Below are 21,188 nucleotides of genomic sequence, written 5' to 3' on the forward strand. Positions count from 1 at the left end.
CTCTTAACCGAAAAAAGGAAAAATTTGGATCCATTTCTGGGCAATAAAAAAATAAAATGACAGATAATGTATAGAATTCATATTAATTACTTTATTTTATTCTTTAGCTGGCATCACTTCCTACTAAATACAGGGATAGTAAACCTTTTTAATCGATTTCAAAAAAAAATTCTTTATTCGGTACATACTTATGTAAGATTATTGGGACTGCACAACAAACAAATATACTTGCAAAATTTTATAGATGTATGTATGTTTATAAGTATTTACATACAGTGAAACAAATAGAACAAATAGACTCATTTCCATACAATTTACAGTTAATAAATACAAAACATAACTAAAACTAACAGGCAAAATAAAAATAACTAAGCTTACATACCTACTAAGTCAATAAACCGCCCCGAGACATAACCGACGAAAATGTGCCCATGATGCTAGCGGCATTACCTCGCTGCACAGCCAGGGAGATCCTCTGCATCAGGTATGCCCCGGAGCGGTTGTCATAGCCCCGACTCCTCAAGCGACGACCGATCGCCCTAACAAAGTCCCTTCCCTGTTCACCCCAGACCCCCGCCGTCTCCAACGCCAACGGGACAAAGATGTAGGTAGCCATCAACTGCCCATACTTAATGCACTTCTGCCTTGCAGCTGCCTCTGCAGCGGAACCAGCGGTTACTGCAGTTAGGCCTACATGGGATGGGGCAAATGTACAAACGCACGTCGCATCCCACAGCACGGACCGGCCCCGCTCCCACGGAATCAAAGTGAGACCGTCCGGGCGCTTCCCGTCACTACGGCATAAACCCGGCGGTTCTAAAACCGCTGGAACGCCAGCCGTGACGAGAGCTCTACGGACGATGTCATTAATTGCTTGATGCCGAGAGAGCCTCCCCGCGCTGCGAACACAATGAAGGCCATGTCGGCCTAGTCGGTCCACCATCGCTCCACAAACGCATGAGTGTAGCTCACAGATATCACAGCCGAGGCGCAGCGCCACCGCCACACGCAGGGAATCGTCATCCAGTAACGTCCCCATTTGCGGCGATGGCAATGCTTGCAGCCAAAGACCCGACTCCGGCTGCGACACCGCTCGCAGACGTGCGAGCTCCGCGCCTGTATTCTGTGCCAGAAGCGCAGCTACCGTGACCCGGCACATCTCCTCATCCCAATCCCGTTGGCGCTGCGGCAGCTCCGGCACCGTGCCGCTAGGACAACGTGCCCGCCACAATTCCAAGGCCTCGTCTGCGTAAGGAATGCATAGCTTGTCACCATTAAATGGTAGGATACGAGTGACTAGCTGTAACACTCCCGACGAAGAGGCCAAAAAAGCCGGCAACTCAGTGTCCTGCAAACGGCGGATGCCCAGACCACCGTGCCTAATTGGAAGCGCTGCCTGAGACCACTGAAGCTCTGTCATACTACTATTAATGATACCCCCCAAGAGATCATTCAGTGCTTCATCATACATCGCTGCCTCCACGCCACATAGCCATACAGGTGATGTTCGAAGGGTATAAGTTAGTCGTGGAATGGACAAACACGACCGCAGAATCGTCAGAGCCACATGCGCCGAGAGTTGACCTAGGAGTGGTTTAGTGTCCGCCAGTGCCGTCATTTTGGACAACAAGACACTCGGCACCCCCTCTGGGAACACGGGTGCACCCAAAAGGGTAAAATGGGCCTTGTCCAGTTGCACAAAACCCGGCACTAAAGCGTTGAAACGTCCACTCACATTTTGCGACAACTGCCCAGAACATGAGAACAGCTCACACTTTTGCGGATTTAATCTTAGGCCCAAAGCATTCAAATTCCGTATCAGAATCTCAATATCCTCCAAAACCTCCTCGGGACGCCCCCCCAAACAGCCATCATCCAAATACCAAGTATTTAGAGGGGAGCGCAACGATGACACGACATCCTGGATGGCCAGACTGAAAAGTAAAGGGCCCAAGGGATCCCCCTGTTGCACTCCCACCTGAGACTCTAAAAGGCTGCTCCTGTAAAAGAGGTTGCTGGGCATGGAGTAACATTGGTGTAGAAATGGATATAGCGAAGGCACTTGCTCTTTAACCTTGCGTAAAATCACATCTCTCTCGACCATGTTAAACGCGTTTTCAAGATCAACCTTAAAAATGACAGTCTCAGATCCATCCCTGTCAAAAGCAAAAGCCCGAGTAGCATGTATGGCGGCTTCGCAACCCAGCGGCACGCCAAAACCCAGCTGTCGCGGCTGTAATTGGGCGGACATTACGCCCCTTACCGCATTGCAACCAAGCTTGGCTACCAGACGACGAAGCGCGCTGCCCACAGCGATAGGCCGAATACCACCGTCCTTTTTCATCAATGCGCACAGAGATGCACCATACAAGAATGGCGTTACCTCCCTGTTCACCATTCCTTTGAGCATAAAGTTTGCCAAGCTACATATTGAGCCCAATAGAACGGCGCCATTATCCCCCGCCCCCGCCGACGTCTATAATGCCGACGCCGATGTTTATAATGTTTGTCCACGCATATCTCCGAAACGATTGAACCAATTGCCACTATTTTTTTTTAATGGCTTATATTGAACAGTCTAAGTATCATCATAATCGGTTAGTTTTAATAATGATTAGATATTCTATTCTATTCTCTTTGGGGATGTAAGTACCGGCACCTGGCTCTCTCGAGTGGAACCTTTGTGCATATCCCCAAGGTCTAAACTGCCTTCCTAAGCTTGGACCATTTCCCACCACGCTGGTCCACTGCGGGTTGGTGGGTTCACATATCTAGATGTGCTAAATCTAGATATGCAGGTTTCCTCACGATGTTTTCCTTCACCGTAAGAGCGATGGTATATATTGTACTTAAAGTTAAAAGAACTCATTGGTACATGTCAGCGCCTGGATTCGAACCCGCATCTCTTGCGTGAGAAGCGGGCGCTTACCCGACAGAGCTACCACCGCTCTTATTATTATTTAATAATCGATTAGATATTTTAATAATCAATTATATTTTTTCTTTATTTATTAATTTATACTTTAATTAAGTATATTATTTTTGTGATGTAAAGGGACGTAATTATTACTCAGCGTAGGTATATCCCCTTTTAATTTGGAGCGCCGCACTTAATGAAATGGATAGGTACATTCACTAACAAATAAAATGTATAGAGTAGTTTAGACTTAGTAGCTCAGGGGGGTCACTCTCTAAATCGACGAACGAACGAACAAGAATTGTCACGCAATCGGCACGCTTAATACAACGAGATAGAGCCGAGCTCTTGTTCGTTCGTTCGTTTGATTTTGGTAGTGGCCCTCCAGACTCGTATTGAAAAAAGGGCTCAGCTAAAAAAGGTTTGTGATCTCTGACATGTCAAAAGTAGATAACTGTCAGAATTCCGTCGAATAAAAGATCCAGGTATAGCTGCATCATTTTAAAGCATAGCAAATTTATGACAAATATTTCTATAATATTACGGTTGAATATTCCTTGCCATGCCGTCCCGGTCTGCGCAGACCAAAAAGCCATGAGTTGGATGGAACCCGGTCAGCCCCCGTATTATGTAACTCCGAGTGGGGTTGGTTGGTATAAAATGGCTGACAACTTAGAACATTATTAATTAATAACTTTTTACTGACTTATCTGATTTCACAAACGTTTATGTTGAATGAAGGATATATTGGTAGGCTTCTTGCATATTTCTTTCACTAAGATTTTTGGTGTTTTTGGTTAATAAGTCTCTAAGTTGATACCAATTATCACCGGTCGCTGAGCAGAAAGAGGCAATAGTGTCAGGAGCGGTGATAGCTCAGTCGGGGAAGCGCCTGCTTCTCACGCCAGAGATGCGGGTTCGAATCCCGGCGCTGACATGTAGCATCTAGATTTAGCATTATCTAGATAATGTGAACCCACTAATCCGCAGTTGTCCAGCGTGGTGGGAAATGGTCCAAGTTTAGGAAGGTAGTTAAGACCAAGGAGAATATCTCTCAGGTACAGGTGCAGGAGAGCCAGGTGCAGGTGCAGGAGAGCCAGGTGCAGGTACTTACACCCACAAAGAATAGAATAGAATAGAACTAGGACTAAACTAGCGAGGACTCGATCATCGATCGTGAAACCGAGCCGAATGGAGGAAGATACTGCTGCGAGCCCCAACGAATAACATCGAGCCCTAAGTCCCAGATTAGGGATAAGAGGATTAAAGCAGTACCTGGAACTAGTTATTATTCTGTGGTAGTACTTAGAAGGTAAGATTATATTAAGTACTTAACTATAAGTAATTAAAATTGTATTTAATTTAATCAAGGGAAAACCTAATCCTATGTGTATTAGGTATTTGATTAATTATTAGGTACTTACTTCTTTCCAAATTCAAATAGGTACCTATGTACCTATATGCATGTATGGTACCTAGTAGTAGAGGTGATGTCCTCTTCGTCGTATCCGACAACAGCGACTCTTGCTACACTCTGTTATGTGCTCTTATGTGGCTGGCAAGTCCGAACTTCGTCTTGAACACCATGCCACAAGCAACGAGGTGACGCTTGAGCACGTCTTTGTAGCGCAGGTACTGCCCGCCACGGTTCCGTTTCCCGCGACTGAGCCCTGAGTAGAGCACGGCTTTAGGTAGTCTGCAATCTTCCATACGCCTGACGTGTCCACACCATCTGAGCTGGCTTCATCAACATGGCCTCCATGCCAGGTATGTTAGTACGACAGAAAGAGCCCCCCCTTATCCGAACGGAGAGTAATTTGTAAAAATTGACGTTCATCAGAAAATTTTATATTTATACGATGAATAAATTTTTTTGACTTTGACGAAGAATGTCGGTATTCGGGATCTTGTCTTGACACTTGATGCGCAGAATACAGCGCAGACATCTCATATGGAATGTATTGGAATGTATCCAGTTTTCTTATGTCTGGTTTGTAGAGGCACCGTTTCTGCAGCGTTCAGTAAGATGGGAAGAATAAGCGCTTTGTACACTAAAAGTTTCGTCTGCAGTTTAAGGTCATGTGACTTCTAAACACGACCATTTAATTAGTAGAGATATGCGTAGACCTCACTCAATACTTAGGTTAGAATTTCAACTCGGTATTTCCACGCGCTCCCTAGACAAAGACTAATCTTGACACAGAGACTGAGCCATGAACAGACGGACAACAAAGTGATCTTAGGTATATGGGTTCCGTATACTTTTAAAGGCATGGAACCCAAACAATAGTTATGCGAGAGATGTCTCTCAAATAATTACACTTACTTATATGGAGCGGTGGTAGCTCAGTCAGGTAAGCTCCCGCTTCTCACGCCAGAGAGACGCGGCCGGGTTCGATTCCAGATTCCAGACCCTGTACCATTGAATTCTTTAAAATTTATGTGTGTGTTTACCATCGCTTTTACGGTACTTAAAAGAAAAACGTGAGGGATCCTACACATCTAAATGTATGAACCCACCATCCCGTAGTAGATCAACGTGGTGGCAAATGGTCCAAGCTTAGGATGGGAGTTTAAGCCTTGGGGATATACACAAACGTTCCATTCGACAGAGCCAGGAGCAGGTACTTACACTCCGACAGAGAATTCAATAGAATATACATATACCTACACACTTTGACACCATACCCTCTCTATCTAATCTCAATGAGATTGACTACCTAGAAAAGTTCATACCTAAGTACAGGAAGGAAATCCCTAATACCTTTGGTTGATAAGATACTTATGGTTTTTCCGATCCCAAGTTGATAAAGTTAATTCATAATTGGTATAAAATGGCACTACCCTTTCTAAATTGATCATTGTTCAGATTTTCTAACATAACAATGAAGTGCGCCATCATATTAACGGTGATCAGCGTCGCTTTTGGTAAGTGAGAAACTAGTCACGAACATAGTTAATTATATAAGTGAAAACTTGTAATTGGCTATCTATCACTATTTCAAAATTCTTATGTAAAACAAATTAGCTGTAAGTTTTCCTATAATAAATAAATAAATAAATATATCCCATAATCCAAAACCATTCAACTATCTACATAATAGGTATATTTATAAATTTATACACTTTATTGCATACCTAAAACACAAAAATATTTTACAAATAATAGATACAGAACATTAAAATGAGTTTGGGCAGAAAGGCAAACCTATCGCCTAAACGCAATTTCTTCCAGTCAACCTAAAAAAATGGAAGTCATAAAGAAAAAAATAGATACACGACAAAGCGAGTCCAACTACTAAAAGTGGCTTGCACGAAACATTTAAACGCATTTAAATCTATTGCTCGCTTGCTTTGTAGCATAGTGTCAGAGCAAAACAATGATAGATTTAAACATAGAACAACTCGGACTCGGATTAAATAATATATAGGTATTAGTTATGTTTAAATGTTTTGTGCAAGTCAGCCCTAATTAGTCACAAGTTCACAACCTTTTGTTTTAATTTCAGCGGCGTCAGTGCCGCAGCCGACGCAGCAGCGTATCATCGGCGGCAGCGCCACCACCATCAACAAGTACCCGTTTGCTGCGCACTTCCAACTACTCGACGGTTTAATTTGGGATCCCCATTGTGGTGGATCCTTGCTCAGTAATACTGTGGTGCTGTCCGCTGCGCATTGCTTCGATTTTGGGTAAATTACTTCTCTAGTATAGTATAGTAATAAGCTGGATACATCTGTCGTAGAACCGATAACCGATGGGGTAAACGTGTTCTGGAGTGGAGACCACTACTAGGCAAACGTAGTGTAGGACGCCCTCCGGCTAGATGGGTTGACGAATTGCGAAAGGTGGCTGGTTATGATTGGATGCGGAAAGCTATTAGATCGTATTCAGTGGCGTGCTTTGGATGCTGATGATGATGACTTCTATAGTAAATGCACCTTAATTATTGTGAGACACACTCACATGTTGTACTTTTATTTACTTACTGATTTACAACCTCGAAGTTCTGTTTATAATATTATTTTTACTGTTTTTCTAGTTTTGCGACGAGTCTCTATCGCGTAAGGCTTGGCAGCTCCTCCTCAATCAGCGGAGGAACCCTCTTCAGTGTAGCCTCTTACGTGAACCACCCTGAATACAATGAACTAGACAAAGATGTTGCAATTGTGCGGCTCGCAACACCGGCCGTCTACAGTGAAGTCATCAGAGCTGCTCGCATCCCATCCAATGCGTTCCCGATTGCAGATGACACTAAATTAACTGTGATTGGTTGGGGCGCTCTGTATGTAAGTATATTTTGTGAGTTTTCAACTGTGTGTTTTTTTTGTAAGTACCTACCAGGCTTATAGATATTCAATATCTTATTCCTTTTTACTTCGGACCCTGTCAGCGCCTTACCTTCTCCGTCAGTTGCCTTCACGCTACGTCTTTCTGTTTCCTAACTTCTTATATCAGGCTCAACTCAACGTAAATACTTAACTCTGTTACTTTCTGCAGGTTGGCGGTCCAGCTGCGGAGATCCTACAAGAAGTCCAGGTGAACAAAATCAACCAGGATATTTGCGCCGAACGCTACAGGCTCCTCAACGAGCAGCGGCCACCATGGTTCCAGTTGCCTGACGTCACCGACAACATGTTCTGCAGTGGAATCCTCGACGTGGGAGGCAAGGACGGTTGTCAAGGAGACTCCGGTGGTCCCGTCATATTGGATAACGACATCGTAGTTGGAATCACCTCGTGGGGAGAAGGGTGTGCAGAGGCTCTGTACCCTGGAGTGAACGCGGATGTCAGGGCCGTTAGCGACTGGATTGTTGCAAGTGCTAATTAATAACATGAGTGGTGTAATATTATACTCCATCTTCTGCAGAGATAATAAATATGATATTTATAAACTTTAACTGCGGTTTTTTATTCATAATGAGACATAATTTACCAATCAGCGAAGGTCGAGATACTTAATTAAGATAGACTTACACATGACACTCAATTTTTATACCTAATGCTCCTTATTGTATTTACTGGTTTAAATATGACCGTCATTGAAGTAACTGATTTAAAGTGGTTGTTTTCTGGTCGCTTCCGTGCTTCGTACAGCACGTTAAAACGTGGGTCCCGGTTGCTGTTTCGGCAGCAGTCGTTAAGCCTAATCACAGGCCTTCGGGCAGCTTGAGAATATCTGACAGTCGGGTTGCCTCTACAACCCACACAAGGCGTGCTGGACTAGGCCTAGAAACCCTTCCTTCATTGTTGGTTCATTACATTAAATTAAATTCAATTCAAATTCAAATTCAAATCATTTATTTCAGTTAAGTTTGATGGCTGGTATGTCATGTAGAAAGTTACCTCGGGCCTGAAACACCATGCATTCACTTTTTAACCGACTTCAAAAAAAGGAGGAGGTTCTCAATTCGTCGGGATCTTTTTTTTTTTTTTTTTATTTTTTTTTTATGTATGTTCACCGATTACTCCGCCGTTTATGGACCGATTTTAAAAATTCTTTTTTTGTTGTATTGCATTGAGCTCCCAGGTGGTCCCATTTTTTTTTCAGAATTTTATCTCACCCCCAAGGGTGGGTAAAGGGGTAAAAACAGGGTATGAATTTCCATTTTGGGCACATGTTAACCGATTCTAATGAAATGAAGAACGTAAATATAGTTCTTATAACAAAAAAATATGATGGTGACCTTGAGCTGATCTGATGATGGAAACGGAAGGCAGTCAGTGGAACTCCTCAACAGTATATAGCAACTACTTCGTGTTTAGGCTTGAATGATTCGTATTGATTAGTAGGACTTTTTGGTATCATTTGCACCTTACTTTTGATTGAAAATTATTGCAAATAAACTAAAAACTATAAAATAAAATAATAATTTAAAAAAATAAAAAACCGACTTCAAAAAACCACTATATATGCCATATTGGTGCACTATTGGTGCCATATTTCTTCAGATTACTTTGTCACTGCACCAACATCAAAAAAGAACAGTTCCTCCTTAGGTATATTTGTACTGTCACATACGAGTAGAATTTGTGTAAACCTTAAATTATTTCTTACATTTTAGTGGTTTTTTGAAGTCGGTTTTTTATTAACATTATAAAGTAAGCCGTGTTCGTGCGCGTACTGTTCGCAGATGCCAATCAGCTCCGACAACCCGCCCACTGAGGCGCTCAACAGTGCCATGTCGTCTGCGTAACTAATGTTGTTAAGGCAAACTCCGCCAATTTGGCAGCCAACTTGAGTACTGCTGAGCCTCTCAATCAGCGCGTTCATGTACAGGTTGAAGAGCTTTTGTGAGGTCAGCCCCCCTGCCCCACCCCGCACTCCAACCTGTACGGATTCGAGTAAGCGCCTGACCACCGGACGACGTTAACCTGGTTCAGGTACCAATATTTGAAAATGCTTATGAGTGCCTCTGGCATTGATGTTTTATGAAGCTTTTTCCATAGTGTGTAGTAATGAACCAGGTAAAATGCCTTCGACAGGTCAAGGAAACAAGCAAAAACAGGCGCTATCTGTCAGTGTAGTACTTAACAGTTTGCTTTAAATACAATGGTCTAATGGCGTAGTGGTTAGTGGCCCTGACTGCTATGCCGAAGGTCCCGGGTTCGATTCCCGGCTGGGGCAGATATTTGTTTAAAGACAAATATTTGTACTCGGGTCTTGGGTGTTGATATTTATATTTAATATCTATCTATCTATGTATTTGTGTAGATATATCAGCTGTCCGATACCCATAACACAGGCTCTGCCTAGCTTGGGGTCGGATGGCCGTGTGTGAGATGTCCCCACATATTATATTATATTATTATTAATGATCCAATGATCGCTGTTTCAGTGGATATACCTGACTTAAAATCATAGACATTAATATACTACGCTAGTATATTAATTAATGTCTATGCTTAAAACCAAACTGGTTGTCATGTTTTTGTAGGTATTTGTCCAGCTGAGTATTAAGCAAACTGTCAAGCACCTTAGCACTGATCGTGGCTAATGAGATAGGCCTATAATTGCCCTTATCACTTTTGTCGCAGTCTTGTTTTTCACAATCGGCACCACCACAGTCTTCATCATAGGCGATGGCAAGTACGAGTGCCCGACACACAAGGTGTAGAACATTGCCAGCACTCTGGGCAGATCTGGACCCGCGTACTTGAGGTGATCTATGCTCAGGTCGTCGTGGCCAGGTGACCTACCCCTCGACATTGATTTTATCACTTTTCGTATATCTATTGCCGAGAATCGGACACTATAGCCTCCTGGCCCCCACTACCCTCACATGAGTCCCACTGTGATGGTCCCAAATGTGAGTTTACAGTGAACTGCTCCTTAAAAATTTCCGCAATACCGGTTAAGTCACTGATGCCGTTGACACTCACAGGCAGTCCCGGCTAGCTATTCAGTTTATTGGTTGCCTTCCAAAAACCACGAAAGGCATTTGTAGAATGCAGCGACTCCAGATTATAATTAAAATTTTGTTTCATTTTATCAAGGAAAAACCTAATCTTATGTGAATTAGGCAATGATTTCAAAAGGAAGGATACGCCCTTCAGAACATTTTACTCAAACCTTCTTCATATAAGCAAAATAACTGCCATCTGTCATAATTTGTTGGAACTATGTCAGAGCCGAGCTACTTATCCTGACGACGCAACCTTGTACGTGCGTTCATATTTTACCGTCACCGGACAGTAGGTACATAATAATATGAGTGAGTTGCATGCGGACGTCCGTACAAGGTTACGTCGTGCGGCCATTGTAGACTTTGGTAGTAAAATAATTATCGCTTTAAAATGTGTTTATTTATTTATTAAGGATGGTAAGTATTCCATATTCCTTTTTGACTTTCGTATCATAGTTTTTGTAGCCTTTCACAACAAAAATAGGCATATTTTCACAAGAAACAAAGACTCTCTCTCCGTCACAGACAACTGTCGACTGAGAACCGTTGGCCCTAAAATGTCTATTTTAGGGCCAACGCGCGGGTGCCATTTTCTTCAGTGGTTGGGCCTGTCCTTACGCAGTAATATATATGTCAATGGAATTAGGTAAGTATTTTATTAATTATTAGGTATTTCCAAATTCAAATAGGTAGGTACTTACCTACCTATGTACATGTATGGTACGTAGTAGTAGAGATACGCGTAGACCTTACTCAATACTTAGGTTAGAATTAGTTACAACTCGGTATTTCCATGAACAGACGGCTTAGACATAGACGGACATCAAAGTGATCTTAGGTAATGGGTTCCGTATACTTTTAAAGGCACGGAACCCAAACATTAGTTATGCGAGAGATGTCTCTGAAATAATTACACTTAAGTATACCTACTTACAGAGTTTTTATTTTAATTATTTTAATTTTATAGGAAAACTTAAGGGTTATTCGTAAAAGTACACCTGATCCTTTCAGGAGGTGATAGAGGAAATCATTTCCACTTGATTGAACCCTATAATATAATGCATTATCCGAAACTTAACAATTTCTAAAATATTTAAGTACTTAAGTTTTTTTGAATTTTTTGCTAAAATGTTATACCTACATAAAACCGAAAAAAAACTAGCCATAAGTATTTTTTTTTTTTGGTTGTTTTACATAGTAACAGCCTAATAAACTAATTTAAATAATCAAATGTGCATTATTCGAAAAAAATGTCAATTACATTCTTTTTTATTATTTTTACAGTGCCACAAACTTATTTGTTCCGGTGGCAGCTTTCTTAATTCTATAAGATTTTTAGTTTGCTCGTATTGTTAATTCGCTCTTGCGGTGTTAATAAACTCATCTAATCTTTTACAATATACAATTCATTAGTAAGTAATGAGATATGGATCAATTTAGTTTGCTCTCACCGGAACAGATAAGTTTGTCGCACTGTACTAACTTATTTGATGAAAATTAAAAAAAAAACCTAATTATATGAAATATCTTAGAAATGGTTATGTTTCGGATTACCTATGTATTATAGGGTTCAATCGACTGGAAACGCATTCCTCTATCACCCCCTGAAAGGATCAGGGTCTACTTGCAAATTACCTTAGACAAGTAAACCACAAATTACCCTGTATAGAGCGGTGGTAGCTCAATCGAGTATCCTAACTATCCTAATCCTAACTAATATTATAAATGCAAAAGTAACTGTGTCTGTCTGTCTGTCTGTCTGTTACTCTTTCACGACAAAACTACTGAACGGATTTGAATGAAATTTGGTATACAGACGGTCTAGACTCTGGGAAAGAACATAGGCTACTTTTTATCCCGGAATTCCCACGGGGAAACTTTTTAAGGCGAAGTGAAGCTTGCGAGAACAGCTAGTAAGTAATAAGCGTCCGCTTCACACGCCAGAGAAATCTGATGCGGCTTCGATTCCAGACCCTGACATGTACCATGGAATTCTTTGAAATGTATGTAGGTATGTTGACCATAGCTTTTACGTGAGGGATCCTGCACGCTCATCTAGATGTCTGAACCCAACAGCCCGTAGTAGATCAGCGTGGTGGGAAATGGTCCCAGGTTAGGAGGGGACTTTTAGCCTTGGGGATATGCACAAAGGTTCCATTCGAGAGAGCCAGGAGCAGGTACTTACACTCAGACAGACAATAGAATTGACAAAACACACTTTGATACCATAACCCACTTTATCTACTAATCTCAATGAGATTGACTACCGCCATGATCGTAAATCACTTTGGACAATTAGTCTAGAAAAGTACCTACATAGGTACAGGAAGGAAATCCCTAATACCTTTGATTGATAAGATAGCTATGGTTTTTCCGATCCCAAGTTGATAAATTTAATTCATAATTGGTATAAAATGGCGCTACCGTTTCTAATTCATCATATTCAGAACTTTTAACATAGCAATGAAGTGCGCCATAATATTGACGGTGATCAGCGTCGCTTTTGGTAAGTGAGAAAATAAAGTCTGTTTTTAATCTCAGATACCTACCTACTTACTAAATAACTGACAAACTCTGAATGGTTCATTAACAGTCAATTGTCCCGTCCGTACTTACTTAATTCAAATAAACTTAAATAGTTAGTAAATTAATACCACATACTTAAGGCCGTGTCCCCAGTGGGCAGAATGTTAGCGCCAAGATACTGATTTACTGCCAGTTTCAATAACTCTATCTACCGATGAATGATAGTTACTTTCATACTATTTTGACACATTAAAAGGTACAACCTGTCAAAATCGTATGAAAGTAACTACCAGTCATCGGTAGAAAGAGTTATTGAAACTGGCAGTTAGTAACACTGTGGACCAGGTCTGAAAATAAATCTATTCTATTCTATAGTCAGCGCGCTTAACGCTGCAAACTGCGTACTAAACTAGCTTACTGTGGACACTCAAATGTATGGAAGAGCGTACTAAATCGACACGCCGCAAACTCAGTCGGTCGCTAACAGTCTGCCTACTGGGGACACGGCCTAATAAGTTATATATCAACTGTACCATTAGTTTAATTATTTATAGATTAAATTTAATATAAGTGTCAGTACCTACTTAGTTTTTAGTTTAGAACTAAGAGCGTCTGCCAACAAACTGTTACGCAGTTTGGCAGAAAAAAATTGTATAGCCTAAGTTTTTTATTATAAATAAATGTCTTTAAAAAAAAAACTTTCACAACCTTTATTTTTTTCAGCGGCGTCTGTGCCGGAGCCGACGCAGCAGCGTATCATCGGCGGCAGCGCCACCACCATCAGCAAGTACCCGTTTGCGGCGCATTTCCAACGGCTTAACAACAACAACGTTTGGCAGCCCCATTGTGGGGGATCCTTGCTCAGTAATACTGTGGTGCTGTCCGCTGCGCATTGCTTCGACGCTGGGTAAATTACTTAAATAGTTCATGCACCTTCATGTAACACATAAATAAGGCTTAAGTACTTACTTAAGCATGGGTATAAGGCAATATATGGGTATAAGGCAAACTGAATAGATAGATTTTAGTCAGTAACGTCAAATATCATCAGTCATCATGCAGCAACATTATCGTACCTAATATCGCGAATTTTCAAAATAAAACAATAGTTCAGAATGTTCCCTTGAATCACCCCCTTTCGGCTTATCTAGTAGGTATACCATTAGATTTACAACCTCAGAATTCTGTTTATAGGATATTTTTTATTTGTTTGTAGTTTATCGGCGAGTCGCTATCGCGTAAGGCTTGGAAGCTCCTCGTCAATCAGCGGGGGAACCCTCTTCAGTGTAGCCTCTTACTTGAACCACCCTGAATACAAAAGCCTTGACAAAGATGTAGCCCTCGTGAGGCTCGCAACACCGGCCGTCTACAGTGACGTCATTAAAGCTGCTCGCATACCCTCCAATTCGTTCTCGATTGCAGATGACACTAAATTGACTGTGATTGGTTGGGGCGCTCTGTATGTAAGTATACTTTGTGAATTTTTTATTTGTAAGTACCTGCTCATATGAAGTCTGTTTAGTATTAGCAAAAGATACAACGACAGCTTTTAACTGTTCAATATCTTATTCCTTTTTACTTCGGACCCTGTCAGTGCCTTACCTTCTCCGTCAATTACCTTCACGCTACGTCTTTCTCTTTCCTAACTTCTTATATCAGGCTCAACTCAACGTAAATACTTAATTCTGTTACTTTCTGCAGGTTGGCGGTCCAGCTGCGGAGATCCTACAAGAAGTACAGGTGAACAAAATCAACCAAGATATTTGTGCCGAACGCTACAGGCTCCTCAACGAGCAGCGGCCACCATGGTTCCAGTTGCCTGACGTCACCGACAACATGTTCTGCAGTGGAATCCTAGACGTGGGAGGCAAGGACGGTTGTCAAGGAGACTCCGGTGGTCCCGTCATAATTGATAACGACATCGTAGTTGGAATCACCTCGTGGGGAGAAGGGTGTGCAGAGGCTCTGTACCCTGGCGTTAACGCGGACGTCAGTGCCGTTAGCGACTGGATTGTTGCAAATGCTAATTAATAACATGAGAGGTGTAATAATATACTCCATCTTCTGCAGAGATAATAAATATGATATTTATAAACTTTAACTGCGGTTTTTTATTCATAATGAGACATAATTTACTAACCAGCGAAGGTGGAAATAATTTAAGATAGACTTACACATAACACGAAATTTTTATAGGTACCTATATTGTATTTACTAGTTTAAATATGACCGTCATTGAAATTCCTGATTTCAAGTGGTTGTTTTCGGGGCGCTTCCGTGCTTCGTACAGCACGTTAAGACGTGGGTTCCGATTGCTGTCTCGGCAGCAGTCGTTAAGCCTAGCTAGTCAGAGGCCTTTGGCCAACTTGAGAACATCTGACAGTCGGGTTGCCTCTCCAACCCAAACTAGGCCAGCGTGGTGGAGTAGGCCTAGAAACCCTTCATTAAAAGGAGACTCGTGCTCCAGCAGTGGAGACGTGATGGGTTGTGAGGAAATATGATCTGACTACACTACTACCTCTGGTCTTGGTTCGTACACAATGGGTAGCCTTATTGTTTACAGCAATTTCTTCAATATACATCTGCGGGTGTAAATAATTACCTTAACCTTACTGACAAGTTTCCTCAAGTTAACCTCATTTGAGTGAAACCTTTTATCCATATTATTACCAAAAAAAGGTCTAAACTGTTTTTCTAAGCATTCCCCTCCATACGGGGCTACATTATAGGTTGGTGGGTTCACGAGAGTCAGTAAAAAAAATGTAGAACATCAGTGTGGCTAATGAGTGTGGGTAATCGTACCTAGGTAGATTTAATGTTAACCCAGTTGTGGTTTCACGCAAGCTTCACCTTCAAGGAGGTCCCACTTACAAGGATTTACAATGCACCAGGGTAGCATTTTAGGTACGAATATACCTACATAAGATTTTGCGTCATAGATTGTAATAATAATCATGAACACAAAAATTATTACATATCAGATATTTATTAAGTATAAAAACCGTACATAATCACAATTTTAGTATCTAAGATGCATTTTCAACAATCCAGTCACTATAGGCACTGACGAGTGAGTTGACGCTAGGGTACGTCGGCTCGAAGCAATTAGGGTGTCCCCAGGAGACGATTCCAACTACAATATCGCCATTTATTAAGATGGGACCCCCCGAGTCTCCACTGCAAGTAGCCTTGCCGCCGTCGCCGCCAGCACATAACATTCTATCGGTGACTTCTCGTTTCTGAAGAGTTGTTTCAGCGAATAGAGTTCTGTAGCGTTCGGCGCAAATCGTCGTGTTAACTTTGTTCATCTGGACTTCTTGCAGGATCTCCGGTCCAGGACCACCAGACTGTAATAGAAGACAGAAGGGTTTATTATACATGGGTTCACAGATGTTTTACTAGACTGAGATCTTTGTATGGGAATATAATTAAGTATACCTTATTATGTCTAGTGCTTACCTACAACACACAAAATCTTAATAAAACTTAGAAAATATACTTACATACAAAATACCCCAACCAATCGCAGTCAACTCAGTCCCATCTGCTATCGGGTAAACACTGGCGGGGATGCGAGCAGGTCTTATGACGTCACTGAATATGACGGGCGTGGCAAGTTTCACTATGGCCACGTCACCTTCGTCTACAAAGGTCCAGTCAGGGTGGTGCACGTATGAAGCCACATTGTAGACGGTTCCTCCACTGCTAGCAGAAGCACTTCCAAGTCGAACGCCGTATGACCTGGCTGGAAAACTGAAAAAAAAACGGGTATGAAGACGGGTGAATATTTTTCATAGAACAAAAGAGGTTCAAAGTTGATAAAAGTAAAGGTGGGAGGATAACGCCTTGAGGTACGCCAGCAGACAAAACAGAGTAGTCTGATAATACCGAGGAGCGTCGAATCACCTACTGGAAAACGTAGCTGACAGCAGGTAGAGAGAACTTGGATTTTAATAAAACTAGGTTATAAGGAAGGTAGTAAGTTAGGGTCCACAGCGTTAAACGCATTACTAAAGGACAAGCACGGTCATAATTTTGGCTTATGTCCTCTGTGACTTTTGCAAGACAGTCGAAGAATCGAAGTCATATTCCCAGGTCAAATAGGTAATAAATTAAGACAACTTTCAAAGGAACGCGTTAATAAAAGTTGGCTGATGTTTGAGACGTAGGGGATAACTTAAACTTTCGGTATTATAATAATTATGTACCTGAAGCAATGAGCAGCGGACAATACAGCGGTGGCACTGATCAAGGAACCCCCACATGCGGAGTTCCAGACTATGCCGAACTCGTTGATTTGGATGTTCCCAGCAAACGGGTACTTGTCGACTGTGGTGGGTCGGCCGCCGACTATACGCTGCACTGGCGCAGGCACCGACGCCGCTGAAAGTGAATAGGTAACAAATTTTAAGTGATACTGAAATATGCTCTGCCTTTCTGCCTTTTTGTTAACCTCTTATTTAATTCTTCAATAAAAGGATGCATTTTTTTTTTATTTTTTTTATGTGACGGCTGGCTCAGCTCAGCAATCTGTGCAGTAGGTTTATCATGTAGGTACTAAACCAAGGATTTAATGAAAATTTAAAATATACTTATGCACTTTAGTAGAATTGCGATAACTACGAGTACCTACTTACCAAGAGCGACACTGATCACCGTTAAAAAAGTTATAGCACTATGCATTGCTAATTAACAATGATTTATTAGATACTAGATAGTGCTCTTTATACCATTATAAGAATCTTTATCAACTCCCTAAAAATCACAACTATCTTATCAATCCAGTGATTAGACAGTTTTTAAATACGTTTTACAGGTATGGTAGGTATAGGATCATGATTTTGTTTATGATGAGTATGTTTACATAATCATATAAGGTCAATGATATGGGTTCCGCTCATCTGGCATAATCTTTATTGACCAAAACTCATTTCGCATAACTCGTATGGTCTAAACTTTTTTGGCCGAACCATCACTTTGCCATGACTTATGTGGCATAAGGTTCGTTTCGTCTAAAACTCTTTAGGCACAATCTTTAAACACCTAAGTTTCGTTTGCTCAAATTTATGTTCGTCTATACCTATGTATAATCTTGTTTATCCTAATGTTATCTTAATAAATAATATATTAAGTATGTAGTAAATGTATAAATTGTGGTATTTTTCTCCTACATCCCGAAAATCACGATATTGTATGATCAAAAAATCGAAAGTTAACGACCAATATAATTATTACAAACCCCATGAGATCGAAACCTAAAAATAGGTGCGACGACGAGCAAAGCGAGGAGGAGCGTGTTAGGTGCACATGTTCATCAAAACCAAAGCGGAGCGCACCGAAGCGGAGCGGAGCGTTTTCCAAACAGCGGAAACAATACAAGGCACCAGTTTGCGCTATGTAGGGAGACGCTCCGTCAAAGTTAAAGCCAAACGAATATTATTACTTTGTATAAACCTATGCCATAGCATTATTAGGCTATTCAAGATTTGGCCATACCATTATTAGGCTAAACAATGTTATGCGAAATAACTTTTTACTAAACGAGATTTATGCCATACGATTTTCGGCGTAACGAGACTTTGACCAAACGTTACTATGCAATACGAGATTAGGCAAAAAAATCTTATGCCAAAAAAGGTAGAACCCAATGATATTGTTTTATCGACTCTTTATTTCAATTCCATGACCAAGACTATCCAATATTTGTTATATTGCATGCAGAATGTTGAATTGTATAAATTGTATTATAAAATAGGTAAGTACTTAAATACCTAATGATACTTAGAAAATTACACTTTTCAAAATAATTAGTTCTACTGCTTGCGCTATTCAATTCTGAGTGGGGGTGAACCTTCCAGTGCGTGGCCCTCTCGAGTAGAGCTTTCTATAATTTGCTTCACCTACACGGGTCTCTAGCCTCTATTATAATCACTAAGCGGACCCGGGCCGTCGAGATCTTGGCAGTGTCAAGTAAAGGCTAAAAGCTGTACCCATGAGCAGAAGATTTCGTCGACCGAAGTCCAAGATTACTTATCACTGCTGCTTCGCTAGTTGTATAATTATATTTTAGTTTGTAGGTAGGGTAACGTAACGTACCTAGGGACATTTTCGACTACCCCAACTTTGAATGAAGCTATCGCAGCGTACAACTAAGATATTAATGTGAAATTTTCTTTATTCGGTAGGATATATAATCTTTTATCACTAGTATTTGTGCTTAAGCTTTAGTATGGCCAGATTTTATCAAATTAAGATAAAAGTAAAAATGTTTGTTTTGACCCAAGGTACGTTACACGTTTGTACCTTGGGACACTGTTTCTTATAGCTTTGTACTATGGAAAATGCAAACTTCTAAATAACGCATTATATCTCTGTTCTTATTTATTTACTGCATCTCTCTTCTGTCTATTTTCACTCTGGCACTAATAAGAACAGAGATATAAGGCGTTATTTAGATGTTTGCATTTTCCATAGTACAAAGCCATAGGAAACAGTGTCCCAAGGTACAAATTTAATCGTGTTCCAAGGTACAAAAAAGCAATATAAAACCAAAATTAAAATATCTTTATTTTTAATTAATAGGAATCTTTCAGATAATTGCCATGTCATACAATTAAATAACTGAAAAGTTATACGTGACATCCATGTCTTTATTTTGAGCATGACTCAATGAGATAAAGCAACACAAAAAACTATACAAAAGCTACTTTTGACTCCAAAAAACTTTATACTGTCTTCACCACACACTAGATGCTGGTATGATCACGAGACTCACTAGTTTTGCCAAGCGAGTAAAATACTATGCCTAGGGTAGAATTTTAATGTGTTTATTTAGCCGGTTTTTAAAATACAATCAATGTCCCGAGGTACAAGCGTCCCAAGGTACGTTACGTTACCCTAATCTTTGACTTTGTCTTCTTGCTTGATAACAGTATCGACCCCGACACTGAATATGACGGGCGTGGCAAGTTTCACTATGGCCACGTCACCTTCGTCTACAAAGGTCCAGTCAGGGTGGTGCACGTATGAAGCCACATTGTAGACGGTTCCTCCACTGCTAGCAGAAGCACTTCCAAGTCGAACGCCGTATGACCTGGCTGGAAAACTGAAAAAAAAAACGGGTATGAAGACGGGTGAATATTTTTCATAGAACAAAAGAGGTTCAAAGTTGATAAAAGTAAAGGTGGGAAGATAACGCCTTGAGGTACGCCAGCAGACAAAACAGAGTAGTCAGATAATACCGAGGAGCGTCGAATCACCTACTGGCAATCCTAGCTGACAACAGGTAGAGAGAACTTGGATTTTAATAAAACTAGGTTATAAGGAAGGTAGTAAGTTAGGGTCCACAGCGTTAAACGCATTACTAAAGGACAAGCACGGTCATAATTTTGGCTTATGTCCTCTGTGACTTATGCAAGACAGTCGAAGAATCGAAGTCATATTCCCAGGTCAAATAGGTAATAAATTAAGACAACAAATTTCAAAGGAACGCGTTAATAAAAGTTGGCTGATGTTTGAGACGTAGGGGATAACTTAAACTTTCGGTATTATAATAATTATGTACCTGAAGCAATGAGCAGCGGACAGTACAGCGGTGGCACTGATCAAGGAACCCCCACATGCGGAGTTCCAGACTATGCCGAACTCGTTGATTTGGATGTTCCCAGCAAACGGGTACTTGTCGACTGTGGTGGGTCGGCCGCCGACTATACGCTGCTGCACTGGCGCAGGCACCGACGCCGCTGAAAGTGAATAGGTAACAAATTTTAAGTGATACTGAAATATGCTCTGCCTTTTTGTTAACCTCTAATTTAATTCTTCAATAAAAGGATGCATTTTTTTTTAATTTTTTTTATGTGACGGCTGGCTCAGCTCAGCAATCTGTGCAGTAGGTTTATCATGTAGGTACTAAACCAAGGATTTAATGAAAATTTAAAATATACTTATGCAATTTAGTGGAATTGCAATAACTACGAGTACTTACAAAGAGCGACACTGATCACCGTTAAAAAAGTTATAGCACTATGCATTGCTAATTAACAATGATTTATTAGATACTAGATAGTGCTCTTTATACCATTATAAGAATTTTTATCAACTCCCTAAAAATCACAACTATCTTATCAACCCAGTGATTAGACAGTTTTTAAATACGTTTTACAGGTATGGTAGGTATAGGATCATGATTTTGTTTATGATGAGTATGTTTACATAATCATAGAAGATAAATGATATTGTTTTATCGACTCTTTATTTCAATTCCATGACCAAGACTATCCAATATTTGTTATATTGCATGCAGAATGTTGAATTGTATAAATTGTATTACAAAATAGGTAAGT

General features: G+C 40.8%; 5 protein-coding genes across 5 annotated transcripts; 2 read left to right on the forward strand and 3 right to left on the reverse strand.

Annotated features, from left to right (window-relative positions):
• Positions 1-318: 318 nt before the first annotated feature.
• On the reverse strand, positions 319-2,451 carry LOC119694031. Its single transcript, XM_038119427.2, has 2 exons — positions 891-2,451; positions 319-515 (listed from the first exon to the last, which is right to left on the reverse strand). Exons 1-2 carry the CDS (start codon positions 2,408-2,410, stop codon positions 386-388), a joined length of 1,650 nt encoding a protein of 549 aa, XP_037975355.2. The 5' UTR covers positions 2,411-2,451; the 3' UTR covers positions 319-385.
• A 3,286-nt stretch (positions 2,452-5,737) lies between these two features.
• On the forward strand, positions 5,738-7,802 carry LOC119694033 (trypsin CFT-1). The gene is made up of 4 exons (XM_048624517.1): positions 5,738-5,845; positions 6,427-6,607; positions 6,958-7,204; positions 7,416-7,802. The coding sequence occupies exons 1-4, from the start codon at positions 5,803-5,805 to the stop codon at positions 7,743-7,745; spliced, it is 801 nt and encodes a 266-aa protein (XP_048480474.1). The 5' UTR covers positions 5,738-5,802; the 3' UTR covers positions 7,746-7,802.
• Positions 7,803-12,754: 4,952 nt separating this feature from the next.
• On the forward strand, positions 12,755-14,947 carry LOC119694034 (trypsin CFT-1). Its single transcript, XM_048624516.1, has 4 exons — positions 12,755-12,826; positions 13,570-13,753; positions 14,063-14,309; positions 14,548-14,947. Exons 1-4 carry the CDS (start codon positions 12,784-12,786, stop codon positions 14,875-14,877), a joined length of 804 nt encoding a protein of 267 aa, XP_048480473.1. The 5' UTR covers positions 12,755-12,783; the 3' UTR covers positions 14,878-14,947.
• Positions 14,948-15,812: 865 nt separating this feature from the next.
• On the reverse strand, positions 15,813-17,626 carry LOC119694035 (trypsin, alkaline C). Its single transcript, XM_048624518.1, has 4 exons — positions 17,484-17,626; positions 17,055-17,229; positions 16,350-16,599; positions 15,813-16,193 (listed from the first exon to the last, which is right to left on the reverse strand). Exons 1-4 carry the CDS (start codon positions 17,527-17,529, stop codon positions 15,873-15,875), a joined length of 792 nt encoding a protein of 263 aa, XP_048480475.1. The 5' UTR covers positions 17,530-17,626; the 3' UTR covers positions 15,813-15,872.
• A 2,117-nt stretch (positions 17,627-19,743) lies between these two features.
• Positions 19,744-20,948, reverse strand: LOC125489236 (trypsin CFT-1-like). The gene is made up of 3 exons (XM_048624434.1): positions 20,831-20,948; positions 20,411-20,588; positions 19,744-19,951 (listed from the first exon to the last, which is right to left on the reverse strand). Exons 1-3 carry the CDS (start codon positions 20,874-20,876, stop codon positions 19,744-19,746), a joined length of 432 nt encoding a protein of 143 aa, XP_048480391.1. The 5' UTR covers positions 20,877-20,948.
• Between the last annotated feature and the right edge of the window lie 240 nt (positions 20,949-21,188).

The sequence above is a fragment of the Plutella xylostella genome, chromosome 12, assembly GCF_932276165.1.
Source record: "Plutella xylostella chromosome 12, ilPluXylo3.1, whole genome shotgun sequence".
In the NCBI taxonomy this organism is placed as follows: domain Eukaryota; kingdom Metazoa; phylum Arthropoda; class Insecta; order Lepidoptera; family Plutellidae; genus Plutella; species Plutella xylostella.

Excerpts from the sequence above, each read along its gene's own strand:
- LOC119694033 (XM_048624517.1), top strand. The coding sequence starts at position 5,803 with ATGAAGTGCGCCATCATATTAACGGTGATCAGCGTCGCTTTTG. Across the intron at positions 5,846-6,426 it reads GGTGATCAGCGTCGCTTTTG|CGGCGTCAGTGCCGCAGCCG; the intron begins GTAAGTGAGAAA and ends TTTTAATTTCAG. Across the intron at positions 6,608-6,957 it reads GCGCATTGCTTCGATTTTGG|TTTTGCGACGAGTCTCTATC; the intron begins GTAAATTACTTC and ends CTGTTTTTCTAG.
- LOC119694035 (XM_048624518.1), bottom strand. The coding sequence starts at position 17,529 with ATGCATAGTGCTATAACTTTTTTAACGGTGATCAGTGTCGCTCTTG. Across the intron at positions 17,230-17,483 it reads GGTGATCAGTGTCGCTCTTG|CGGCGTCGGTGCCTGCGCCA; the intron begins GTAAGTAGGTAC and ends ATTCACTTTCAG. Across the intron at positions 16,600-17,054 it reads TCCGCTGCTCATTGCTTCAG|TTTTCCAGCCAGGTCATACG; the intron begins GTACATAATTAT and ends TTTTTTTTTCAG.
- LOC119694031 (XM_038119427.2), bottom strand. The coding sequence starts at position 2,410 with ATGCTCAAAGGAATGGTGAACAGGGAGGTAACGCCATTCTTGTATGGT. Across the intron at positions 516-890 it reads TGTGTTCGCAGCGCGGGGAG|TCGGGGCTATGACAACCGCT; the intron begins GCTCTCTCGGCA and ends TCGCTTGAGGAG.
- LOC125489236 (XM_048624434.1), bottom strand. The coding sequence starts at position 20,876 with ATGCATAGTGCTATAACTTTTTTAACGGTGATCAGTGTCGCTCTTT. Across the intron at positions 20,589-20,830 it reads GGTGATCAGTGTCGCTCTTT|CGGCGTCGGTGCCTGCGCCA; the intron begins GTAAGTACTCGT and ends ATTCACTTTCAG. Across the intron at positions 19,952-20,410 it reads TCCGCTGCTCATTGCTTCAG|TTTTCCAGCCAGGTCATACG; the intron begins GTACATAATTAT and ends TTTTTTTTTCAG.
- LOC119694034 (XM_048624516.1), top strand. The coding sequence starts at position 12,784 with ATGAAGTGCGCCATAATATTGACGGTGATCAGCGTCGCTTTTG. Across the intron at positions 12,827-13,569 it reads GGTGATCAGCGTCGCTTTTG|CGGCGTCTGTGCCGGAGCCG; the intron begins GTAAGTGAGAAA and ends TATTTTTTTCAG. Across the intron at positions 13,754-14,062 it reads GCGCATTGCTTCGACGCTGG|TTTATCGGCGAGTCGCTATC; the intron begins GTAAATTACTTA and ends ATTTGTTTGTAG.